Source organism: Mytilus galloprovincialis, chromosome 6 (assembly GCF_965363235.1).
Source record: "Mytilus galloprovincialis chromosome 6, xbMytGall1.hap1.1, whole genome shotgun sequence".
Lineage (NCBI taxonomy): Eukaryota > Metazoa > Mollusca > Bivalvia > Mytilida > Mytilidae > Mytilus > Mytilus galloprovincialis.
In genome coordinates, this window is record NC_134843.1 from 8,881,356 (window position 1) to 8,894,471 (window position 13,116).

Sequence of the window (13,116 nt, forward strand, 5' to 3'; positions counted from 1 at the left end):
CCCATGAAATGGGGGAAAAAAGCTTTGTTATTTTCATAGTCTACATGTAAAATATGTAAGACTTGTATTTCTGATCTTCTAAAACCAACAAACAAAGATTTTTGTGTATATTGAAAAGACAGCAGCCAGACAACACAAAAAATATAAGTTGTCAGCAGAAGGTTTTCAACAGACATAGTTCTAAATGTCATTTCAATTATCCAATTATAGGAAAGTTTCAAATAAAAATGCTAAAGATCTGACACATACACAACTCTATGTCATTAAAAGTCATATTATTATCCTCTTCTAAACCAATCAATGCAATTGTAATCAGGGATTTATTACATGTATACTGTTATCTTTTCACTACTGTCATCATCATCTTTGCTTTTGTTTAGTCTATACGCACACATATTTCTGTTGGATTATTTGTTATAGTGTTGAAGTCATATGAAAAATCAAATCATCCATATTAGAAATGAAAAATTAGATCGGTATTGGAAAATATTACTTATATTTCATAAACATTATGTAAATAAAAGGAGCAACTCAGTTTCCCTATCTATAAAGTTGTTATACATTTAAGATCAATTTAAAGAAATAAAAAGTTTTTTAAGAATTTTTCATCGGTTCAAATTGAATGTGAAAAGGTAAATAAATTAATTTGTCCTCCCTATGTATTTACAGTATAAAGGGTCAATCATGTCAGTCATATGCTTTATCTAGATCTACTTTCAGTTTAGAGATGTTTTGTTTATTTCCCATATTTATTTTGTTCTAAATTTAACTTTTATATCAACATAATTTGTCATGCTTATATTACTTTTAAAACATGCTTTCTAAATTAAAATGCAAAATTTTACCTTTCTCTTGCCAGAATCTGTCTCTTGCTTGGCCTAAGTGTTTTAAACAACTAGAAAGTTTAGTAATGCAAGCTCCTTTGAACCTTTATTTTCTACAACTGTTTTTTCCTTACATACTACAAAGTTCTTTTTGCTTTCTTCCTATGATTAATGTTTAACAAATTAGAGAAAAGATAAAAACGTGTGTTTGTAATAGCTCCACAGAGAATTATCATAAAAATGTGTAATAAAGCTTGGACGGGTGGCCTTATATAGCTATTAATTAGAAGAATTGTTACAGAATTCAAGACTGAAAGTCTTTGTTTATAGAACTTTAGTATTTTTGTATTAATGTTTAAAAGATTTTATTTTTACGAGCACTTCATTGAATGTTACATTTTTTGTTACTTGTAGATAAAATTATGACAATAAAAAACTATTAAAAAAAGTTGTATTCATTCAATAAAATTGCGAATAAAGTTGGGGAATGTGTCAAAGAGACAACCACCCGACCAAAGAGCAGATGGGTCTTCAACAATAGTTTATATAAAGAAAGACACCCTTATATGCTACTTAAACTGCCCCATTTGTTTTTCAAGAGAATCCAAAAAAGTAATTTCTCTGTATATCAAGACCTTTGAGCAAGTAGTTACAACACATGACAACAATATGTATATTGAAATTTCAAGAAAGATATTTGTAGATGAAATCTCTTGTAAATAAACAATGAAAATTGAATTGTTTAGGCATTTTGGTTGTTGGCAATTATTGAGCTGAATAACAAATCAACTAGCTGTGTTTACAAGGTATAATTATGTTTTGGTTGGCATATTAATACATGTAATGCCTTAATGGCCAAGATTTATACATTTAATTAATCAGGGGCCAAAATAATACAGTCTTCGAAATGCAGTCCAATATTTGAAATAAAAATGTTGGATAACAAGCATTCTGTGAGTATTGCATGGTATTACATAGTCCCCTACCGGTTAAAAAATAATTGTATTGCAACAAATTCTTAACTTGATCTATAACTTGTCATGGTGTAAACTATATAACAAATATCAAGTCATTTTTATGCATGATTAACAAAAGTGTTGAAAACTGATTATTTAAGTGAATTTTCTAAATCCAAGGACCATAACTCTGCACAAAATCATCAGACCGGAACCAAATCAAACTTTATCTGTAAGTTGTCATGATAAAACTATAAACCAATGTTTAAATCAATATTTTCTATCATGAGGTAAAAAATTAGGGAAAACTGATTATTTGAGAGAATTTTCTAAGTCCAAAGACCATATCTCTGCACAAAAAAATCAGACTGGAACAAAATTTGATCTGTAACTTGACTTGATAAAACAATACACCAAATCTCAAATCAATAAGCATGAGGAAAAATAGTGAAAAAAACTTATTTGCCAGACTGACGGATGGACAAAGTCCAAAGTCCCTTTCAACTTCGTCTAGACTTATAAATGACAGCAAACTTCTAGTGAATCTAATTCTCAGAGATTAGTTTGACATAGATGCCATTGTTGATTGTTGAATTGTTAAATTGTGGTCTCGCATCTCTTTATATTCATACTTGATTATCCCTTTGTTTATATTAGATTTTTGTTACTTTATTTGGGTCTAAACATTTTACTTGAGCAATTGGAAAACCTGCATGTAAATCCATGGTCTTTCAGGAAGAAATCTATACTGATATGTTAAATGCACCTCTATCCTGTACTAGTGGATCAAGTTCACCTTACCAGTATTGCAAACAATTTGAGGGATACTTGAAACCAATACTGTAACACATAATACACAGAAGTCAATTTTGTGAATTTGTCTAATTAATGGAGTACCGGTAATGCATTTAGAGTCAATACTTGGTTCCTTACTGTCAGTAACTGTTACTCTGATTTATTGAGGTCAATGTAGGGGTGAGTTGTAGAGGATTGCATTTGGAAGAAGACTTGAACCCTGACTGAAGTGGTGAGTTGTAGAGGATTGCATTTGGAAGAAGACTTGAACCCTGTCTGTAGTGGTGAGTTGTAGAGGATTGCATTTGGAAGAAGACTTGAACCCTGACTATAGTGGTGAGTTGTAGAGCATTGCATTTGGAAGAAGACTTGAACCCTGTCTGTAGTGGTGAGTTATAGAGGATTGGATTTGGAGTATGACTTGAACCCTGACTGTAGTAGTGAGTTGTAGATGATTGTATTTGGAGTGGGAATTGCACCCTGACTGTAGTGGTGAGTTGTAGAGGATTGTATTTGGAGTATGACTTGAACCCTGACTGTAGTGGTGAGAGAGACTTAATTATTGTTTGATGTTGTGAATTGCAATCTTTAGATAAATTATAAGGTACAATATAAAAAAGAAGATGTGGTATGATTGCCAATGAGACAACTATCCACAAAAGACCAAAATGACACAGAAATTAACAACTATAGGTCACCGTACGGCCTTCAACAATGAGCAAAGCCCATACCGCATAGTCAGCTATAAAAGGCCCCGATAAGACAATGTAAAACAATTCAAACTAGAAAACTAACGGCCTTATTTATGTACAAAAAAAATGAACGAAAAACAAATATGTAACACATAAACAAACGACAACCACTGAATTACAGGCTCCTGACTTTGGACAGACACATACATAAATAAAGTGGCGGGGTTAAACATGTTAGTGGGATCCCAACCCTCCCCCTAACCTGGGACAGTGGTATAACAGTACAACATAAGAACGAACTATAAAAATCAGTTGAAGGCTTAACTCATCAGAAGGACAAAAACAAGTATTTCTTATGATCTTTATTATCAATTATATGTACAATCCTTTATATGTTTTCATTCCAACAAAAAATACAATCATATTTTATTAAAAACACAGCAATGACTTATCATAGAACATAAACGCTATAATTAAAAGGTATACCATTACTTCAATTAAATAAAAATATATCTATTATATTCAACTATTTCAGATATCTACAGGTAAATGAAATGATGAAAAGATATCGCAAAAAAAGGGAACAAAAGGATAAAAACTAAATTCTTTCGTTAAGTACATGTGACTGAAAGGTTGCACCAAAGGATGCATGAACAATATTATGTTAAATCAAAGCATGGAGCTTATCTGTATATCTACATGAGAGGGTCAATCATATGCCAATTTAAACAACTGGAAAGGTATTAAGTTATTATAAATGGATCCTTAAGTTAATGTTACACAAAGGGCTCTCAAGTTTAATTGTTCAACAAGGAGTGGCAAAATCAACTACAAATTGAACATTTTAAGAAATCCTTCAATGCAAAAAGATGAAACATTGCTACTCTAGGTGAAAGCTACTGTGAATTCATTTATTTTCATGGGTACCAATTTTTGTGGATAAGAATGACTTTACTTGTTTCAAAGTATTTAATTCTTCTAAAAAAAAAATGAATCACAACTCAGACATGAATAAATTATAAAGTTCAATCAAAAACATGCAAGTATGAACTAACCATGAGGGGCTGTATAGCCAGTCAAGGTCGTTTAAAACTCTCATCATCATGAAGTATTTATTTCTTGTTTTCTATGAGAAAATAAACTGATTTAGTATACCCATTACCAAGTACAAGTATAACATGTGCATTAAAAGCGAAATAAAATATTCCTGACTTCTGTTTTACATAGTCTAGCACCTAGGAAGCTCATTTCTCGTAACAGCGAGAGACTAAGAAGTGATATTACTTAATGTTTCTAGCACAACTGTATTTATATTGTGCACATGCAGTGTGAAGAGGTACATTAAACATAAAAATACCTAACTTTATGGTAATAACAATGTGTAATAAATCAATCAACTAAAAACCTTCGAATGATCACATGCTAATGTTCAATATCAATAATACATATTTTTTTTATTCAAAATTTTCAACTTCCGAGGTATTGTTGATATCCTAATGAGGGTACAATTGATTTTTTTATTTAAATGATATCATATTACCAGTTTCAATTTACAATATTCTCTGCACAACAGTCCAACCCAATAATATTCTTATGATAATTTTTTTTTTAAGTTGATGGGATAAAAATGTCCATAATCAAAATGAAATTTATACTCATAAAGGGCTTTGAAACCTAGTAGAGAGAAATCATATTTATTTCTTATATCAAAATGAATAGTTTGGTCTACTTTTACAAAGTACAGTACCAACTCATCTACTCACCTGAAAATTTGGGATTAAAAGTCGTGATCTAGAGAGGGGTACAAACTAATAAGACACATCCAGCGATCAGAGGAAAAGTCCAAGCTTGAGAAAAGTGGTCAGGAGTGAATTTCCTGGTCAAAAATATGTTGGTGATCCCCATGTTGTAAAAGAAATTAAGTCAAGTAGCTTTATATATTTACAAGTAATATTCATGCAATTTTGCATACCTACAATGTTTTTATACCAAAATTACTTTAATATAATGTAATATTGAATATGTATTACATATTTATTTACAATAATGGAACTAAAAACAAAAACAGAAATAACCAAACAAAAAAAAAATTAACTGAACAATATCATGATGTAAATATGTTAAACAGCAATATATCACAAAAAACATTAAATAAATATGAAACATATGGTCAAGATAGCATAGCAGGGGAATATAACAAGACATAACTCATTGTAGAGGGGGGTCGGAGGGGTTCTGATCACTAAATCCCGGCCTTAAAAAAATCAAAACCCGACAACCAAAAATTTGTAAAAAAAAATCCCAGATCCTGAAAGAGTCAACCCCAAAATCCTGAGCTTAAAAACACCTGATCCCGACGTCCCAAAAAAGGTCCTCCCCCCCTCATTGTTCAATAAAGAGTGGTATGATTGCCAATGAGTCAACTACTTAACACTCTAAATGTAGCAGATTTTAGCAATTATTGGTCACTGTATGACCTTCAGTAATAAGCAAAACCCATACCATTTATTGAACATGAGGTGAAGTTGATTTCAAAAATCATTGTGCCACATTAAAATCAACAAATCAACTTATTATACTTCAAGCAGTAAAAAAAAACTGCTGTCCATTTAACCTTGCATTGGTATCAATTAAATTAATCAGACATGATTTACTTCAAGCAGTATCATTAAAACCTGCTGTCATTTAGCCTTTAAGTGGTATCAAATAAATTATACCATACATAAGTGCTATTGCAAAATATCATGTACTCTGTTTCCAAATATTATTCCTGTAAAACTATACTATTTTCCAACCTAGGATTACCATGTAGCCAATTATTAGAAATAATTTATCGTCATTAGTTTAAATTGTCAGCTAGATTGCCTGGTTTAACCTTCAACTTGAAGCTTCTAGTTGATTCTTTAAACACTGTATGCAGATAGAGACTGTTTGTTCAAATAATCTACTTTTGACTGTCTGTCATAAAACTTTTAGGAAACCTGAGTTGGTAAATCAATAAGAACTTGTAATAAACTGGCAAGACCTTTCAATAGACTTCATAAATAAGATTTTATATTTTCTGATCAATATAGACTAAATATATCAAGAAGAAAACTATTTCAATATATCAATATAATACAGGCTACATTTCATTTCAAAAATAATAAAAGGGGAAAGAGGGAATTCTCTATACAGGGGAATAAACCAATGTTCAATCCTAATTTATTCTACTTAAATCTCAAATTACTCATTTTATTTACACAGATTTAAAATTAAAGACTGACCAAAACCATAAACATAATGTACCTCCTGCTAATACTATCAGTGGTATCTTCACTCACGCACATTTTGTGCATGTATCAAACTAAATTTAGTACAAAAACAGAAATTGCTTTAAAGTATAATAAATGTTAACCACAACATAACATCATACCCCTATACATTATATATTTCAAAAGGAACACAACGAGTAGTAATACTATCACTCTGATCAGCACTCCACCATTTTACTTTTCTCCATCTTAATTAAAGGTCAAGGTCATGTTGTATTTTCTCCATCTTATTTAAAGGTCAAGGTCATGTTGTATTTTCTCCATCTATCTATCAATGAAATAATCTAAGTCATGTGATTCATGTGATTCATGTAGATCATAGTATCTAATACAAGAATGGTGTATAAGCACCACACGATTAATCAAATAAATTGTACGAGTCAGCAGTTGAAGGTCATATGAATCTGTTTTACTAGCTGAAGCCTCATGTGATATATAAATACAAATGTAAGCTTGCAATGGATACACAATTCTTCAATCAAATAGAGCTTGTCTCTGGAAGTGTTCAACTTGTCGTCTGTCTTTGTCCGCTAACCGACGACTTCGTCTCGGAGGACAATTGTAATCTTCTGACGGACTTTCATCAGAATCTGACGTGTCGCTGTACTCATCTTCTGAATCTTCTTCTTGCATGTATTCCCATTTACCAACCATACCATCCCACTGTGAACAGAAAAATAACATGAACTAATAATGACATTGACTTGAACAATATTTTCATACGGACTTATTTTTTTCTATGTGTTTGGCCATTTAAGGCAAAACACAAACTGAACAAAAATAGCAAAATTTTTCTGCTGAAGGTAATGAAAATCAATGAGTAATTTTACTATTTTCTTTGACTTTTGGAAAGAAAAATATTCGGTAACATTCTATTTTAACACAGTGGAATAAATCACAATATTTTATCTTCATGATTTTATATTCAAATTAGGAATTTGACATGGTTTTAAACAGTTGCTTTGAAATACACCCTCATTGTGCATATTTAAATAATTGCAAAACTAAAATGGGATACTTCAAAAGGCATGTACTGTGGATTCAATAATATTCGTTGGATATCAATTTTCATGGATTTCGTAGGTACAGGGGAACCGAACCACGAATTTAAATATTCAAAGAATTACAAATTTTCTAAAGGGGTGAATGCAGACTTTGCTGAAACCACAAAATTATATCCATGAACATGCAAGTTTTCCTCAATCCAAAAAAATTGATACCCATGAAAATAACTGAATCCTCAGTAATCATAGACAACTAAAAAAAAACCCTAAAAGCGTACTCTCTTTATAAATTGAACAGTTTGTTTTGTTCACCAATTCAAACAATTGTGTATTAAAGTTCACACGTTATCAATCCCAGCAAACTCAACTTATGGTACAATATGTGAAAAATAAAATCTGACACTTTTAAAGCCAAATAACATTCGAGAAACAAATTGAAAAAATATAAAAATAATCAAAAGGGAGCTATCTTCCAACTATCTCCACAGATGTAAAGTGTGGAAGAAATCTTTCTAGGAATACTATAGTCTGTGACAATTGCCTTAAATCTAAAGGTCACAGTTCTGTAACTCTGAAACAACAAAGTCAAAAAACAAAAAAAACTTGAAAGGGAACTTTCTTCTGTCAATTCTAATGTTTTATTTAAGTTATATGATAATTGGTTAAAGCCCAATTGAGTTATCCTCCGAAGAGTTTCAGGAACAGACAGAATGACATAGGTATACCATAATATGTCATTTTTAAAGTATTCAACATCACAAAATTGCTGATTATCTTACCGAAGTGGAAACTAGTGTGTTCTCGTAAGGATGCCATGACACATCCCTTACACACTGTTTGTGTCCAGTCAACTTGGAAACAATCTCTCCAGTCAGCAAATCATATACTGAAATAACAAAAATAACAGATTGTTTTCAAATGTTCATAAAGACATTTTCTTAGATTCTTTTCATTTGAACTTCCTTCAGTCCTATGAATTTTAACTTCTGCATTGTAAGATTATGTAGATTTTGGCATTAAATATGCTTTTTTATATAGATACAATGTAGCACTAACATATTTTCTCGCTGTGTTGAAGACTCATTGGTGGCCTTCTGCTTTTTTCTGCTCTTTTGTCAGGTTGTTGTCTCTTTTTTCCTTCTCAATTTCATATAGCATTCTTTTAATTGCCACCACTATTATTAAATCTCCTATCAGAAAATCTGACTACTGTTGTAAGATACCAACTTAAATTGTTTTATATGGTTTTTACATGTTAAATTTTGTCCTGGAATATGACGTTAAAGATATTTTTAAGAAAAGGTACAAGTATTTGTAAGACAAAACTCCACCTTATAGTAAGTATAACTAAATTAAGAATATTTCTCTGTCATACTGAAGTAGACAAACAATTTTCCAGTAAACCTACATTTTTATGAAGAATATTACAGAGAGAGATATTGTATCTATAGGCTGAGCAATAAATCATGCATACACTTTAGGTGTAAGATTGAGAGTGATGCAGGGTATAAAATACACCAATCCAGGAGTATATCTGTCCTGTTATATAATTAGACAATGGTGGAGAGGGAGTTCTCTAATTCTATGGCTATTTAACCCTTTCATAATTCATTGTATAAAAAAAATCATCAACGTGTGGTTTACAGTGATCTCAGAAGATGATTGGATGAGTTTAAGGGTCATAACCTTTATCAGCTCACTGGATGAATCAAAATATGCTAACAGGTGTTAATGAAATTGACAACTTTGTGGAATGCGGAAGGCACTCAAAGTTACATAGTTACTTTTGGATTATCAGAATGAATTATCCAATCTTGATAGTTAAATTATAAATTTTAAAGTCCTCGAAGAGCTTCAGACTTTGAAATAAAAAATTTAAATATCTCAACTGGATAAATCCGATAATCCACTGGTATCAATGTAAGAATCTTTATGTAGTAAATCAAAACATATTTGCAGTTGCTGATTTAGCACACAGAATATAAGCATATCTCTGTCACTCTTGGTATCTAGATTATGTTTAGGGAGGGATGTAGTAAATATTACATACTGACAACTGCTCCAGTAGCACACCCTGTATAAGCATATCTCTGTCCTGTTGTATATTGTGGTGAAAAGTGACATCTAATCAGTGTATGGAGAATGGAATGTCCTCTGTAAGTCATCACTGAAGTATCTCCTTCTAAAGTCTTCTTTGCTTGTACTGAAAAAAAAACCAGTGAATTTTATTCAAGAAAAATTTGAATGTCAAATGTAGGTTACAATGATTTATTTGTGGAAAGCTGCTATCAGATTCTTTTAGATTTTAATACTTTTTTTGGAGGTTGCAAAAGATGATTTGTCAAAATGAATAGAATGTATGTGAATCTCATAAAAAAAAAGGTTCATAAACTTAACTGATTTGTAAATTCTAATCAAAGCATTATAATTTTGATGAGCCAACTTGTAAGACATGATTTTGAGAAAAGATGATTTAAAGTAAATCTTTGAGTTAAATGTTTACCTTTTCTAGGGACCTGTTGCCATCTGTAATCCCATCGTTGTTTGGAAACTGCTTTTTTCGTATTCTGTAAAAATCATTCATACTCTAAATTGAGAAATTTAGTGATGCAAAAATTGGAAACAATAGAAATATGTATATTGGTCTATAGATAAGATAACATTTAAACAGCACCAGAAACTATTTAATGTTAATTATTGATGACCATAGGCTGTCTGAAAATAAAGTCATTTAATTATCCCCATTCCCCTGAGATAACATGTTTATATTTCCATTCTCCATGTGATGTTACACTATTGTTTCAGATAAGGGTAAGGATTGGTACCATATAAACGTTTAAACCCGCTGCATAAGTTTGCACCTGTCGTAAGTCATGGAATCTGATGTTCAGTAGTTGTTGTATGATGATGTGGTTCATAAGTGTTTCTAGTTTTTTTATATAGATTAGACGGTTGGTTTTCCAGTTTGAATGGTTTTACACTTGTCATTTTTGGGACCCTTTATAGCAAATTGTGACTTGGGTGGAGAGTTGTCTCATTTTTTTTAACTACATGTATTAAATAAAAACTTCTACTCAAAACTAGAGGCTCTTAAGAGCATGTGTCGCTCACCTTGGTCTATGTGCATATTAAACAAAGGACACAGATGGATTAATGACAAAATTGTGTTTTGGTGAGGGTGATATGTTTGTAGATCTTACTTTACTGAACATTCTTGCTACTTACAATTATCTCTATCTATAATGAACTTCGCCCATTGAGGAAAATCTTTTGTTAAAATTTACAAAAATTTACAAAATTTATGAAAATTGTTAAAAATTTATGAAAATTGTTAAAAATTTATGAAAATTGTTAAAAATTTACTATAAAGGGCAATAACTCCTTAGGGGGTCAACTGAACATTTTGATCATGTTGAATTATTTGTAAATCTTACTTTGCTGAACATTATTGCTGTTTACAGTTTATCTCAATCTATAATAATATTCAAGATAAATAAAAAATTAAAATTCAGGGGCAGCAACCCAACAACCCGTTGTCCGATTTGCTCTAAATGCTTTGGTTTCAGAGTAATAAGCCAAAATCTACATTTTACCCCTATGTTCTATTTTTAGCCATGGCGGCAATCTCGGTTGGTTGGCCGGGTCACTGCACACATTTTTTAAACTAGATACCTGTGTGATGATTGTGACAAGTATAGTCAAATTTGGCACAGTAGTTTCAGAGGAGAAGATTTTTGTAAAAGATAACAAAAATTTACAAAAATGACTATAAAGGGCAATAACTCCTTAAGGGGGTCAACTGAACATTTTGGTCATGTTGAATTATTGTAGATCTTACTTTGCTGAACATTATTGCTGTTAACAGTTTATCTCTATCTATAATAATATTCAAGAAAATAACTAAAAATGGCAAAATTTCCTAAAAAATGATCAATTCAGTGGCAGCAACCCAACAACCGGTTGTGCGATTCATCTGAAAATCTCAGGGCAGATAGAACGTGACTTGATAAACAATTTAACCCCATGTCCAATTTGCTCTAAATGCTTTGGTTTCAGAGTAATAAGCCAAAATTTACATTTTACCCCTATGTTTTATTTTTAGCCATGGCGGCAATCTTGGTTGGTTGGCCGGGTCACTGCACACATTTTTCAAACTAGATACCTCAATAATGATTGTGGCCAAGTTTGGTTAAATTTGGCATAGTTTCAGAGGAAAAGATTTTTTTTTAAAGTTAACAACGACGACGACGACGACGACGACGACGATGACGACAGATGACGAAGGCCAAGTGATATAAATGAGAAAAGCTCATGAGCCAGGTGAGCTAAAAATAATTAGTTTTTTTCTTACTGAAATAGCACACTGTGAGGAGAACATCCTAATATCCCACAATTTCATTGTTTGGTCTTTTGAGTTTGATAACAGGTATCGAGCATCACCCTGTAAGAAAAGCATAATAAAAAAGTTAAACTATACACCATTCATTATTACTGTATAAAAACATGGCATAAATATTTTTTTAGCAAGAGAGCAATTCTATTTTGATAACAAAAAGTAATATAAAAATGCTAGTTGTTGACACCATAATAAGTTAGGTGAAATTGGCACTTCTTTAATATTTTCACTCCATATTTCTCTGTTCATGTCTTTCATTCATTATCCTGTCATAAAACCTGATCAAGTTACTGTTTCTTCTCTTGTCTTGTATCTCCTAGCTATATTATAGGACTAACCTTTGGATCTATATAAGTAATTCCATCACAATGTCCTGCTAATGTACCAACAGGTAGAGGGTTGTCATCTCTTAAGGTTCTTCTGTCCCACACCTATAATCAACACACAGAGAGTTTAAAACTTAGTAGTAATAAGATTGCCTCATTGTAATAAATTGAACCCACTTACTACCCATTGTTTGTAAAAAGATTTTAATAGGTTGTTGACTCCAAGCATGCTCTATTATCATCTGGCTGTCTTTTGGTTTTGTGACATTGGGTTGCTGCCTCATTAACTCCTCCCTTCCGTCTCCTTTTATTCAGACATTCTTTAATATATGACTCTGGACAAGTGCAATCAAAACTGAATATACTTGGCAGGCTTTTTCAACCTTGTTTTGCTGATTTCCGCAAAGTGCACAGGTTGAATTCAAAAGAAAGATATAAGCATGAAATCAGGATCTTCACAATTGAAAATCTCCACTTTATAAAAGTACAAATATGTCTCACCTTACACAACCCATCATCACCACCACTAAACAGAATATGTGAACTGTCGTCTGCAAAAGTAACTGCATTAACATCATCTTCATGAGCATCAATCTACAAAACATCATTTTGAAAATTTTACCTTGCCTCTTTTTCGACATTTCAACAGGACATCAAAATTGATAATAAATGCTACAATTTGCAGACTTTTCAAATTTTTGTTTAATCTTTATAAAAAATACACGAAAAATGTAAAGTGAAATCCAGCTCAAGGGTCCGGAAACGGTCAAATATGCCAGACATGACCGATTTGGAAACTCAAAAGTCCT

The 13,116-nt window shown here is 31.6% G+C and overlaps 1 protein-coding gene across 2 annotated transcripts in view; it reads right to left on the reverse strand.

The window, feature by feature from the left end:
• Nucleotides 1-3,614: 3,614 nt before the first annotated feature.
• The window catches only part of LOC143078867 (DDB1- and CUL4-associated factor 11-like), a 38,069-nt gene continuing 28,567 nt past the window's right edge, over nt 3,615-13,116 (reverse strand). For both annotated transcript variants that reach the window (XM_076253887.1, XM_076253886.1), the window contains exons 11-17: nt 12,809-12,901; nt 12,320-12,412; nt 11,937-12,026; nt 10,089-10,152; nt 9,636-9,788; nt 8,365-8,471; nt 3,615-7,244 (exon numbers count right to left, since the gene is read on the reverse strand). In XM_076253887.1, coding sequence (XP_076110002.1) covers nt 7,056-7,244; nt 8,365-8,471; nt 9,636-9,788; nt 10,089-10,152; nt 11,937-12,026; nt 12,320-12,412; nt 12,809-12,901 — 789 coding nt within the window. In that variant the 3' untranslated portion in view covers nt 3,615-7,055. The remainder of the gene's footprint in view (nt 7,245-8,364; nt 8,472-9,635; nt 9,789-10,088; nt 10,153-11,936; nt 12,027-12,319; nt 12,413-12,808; nt 12,902-13,116) is intronic.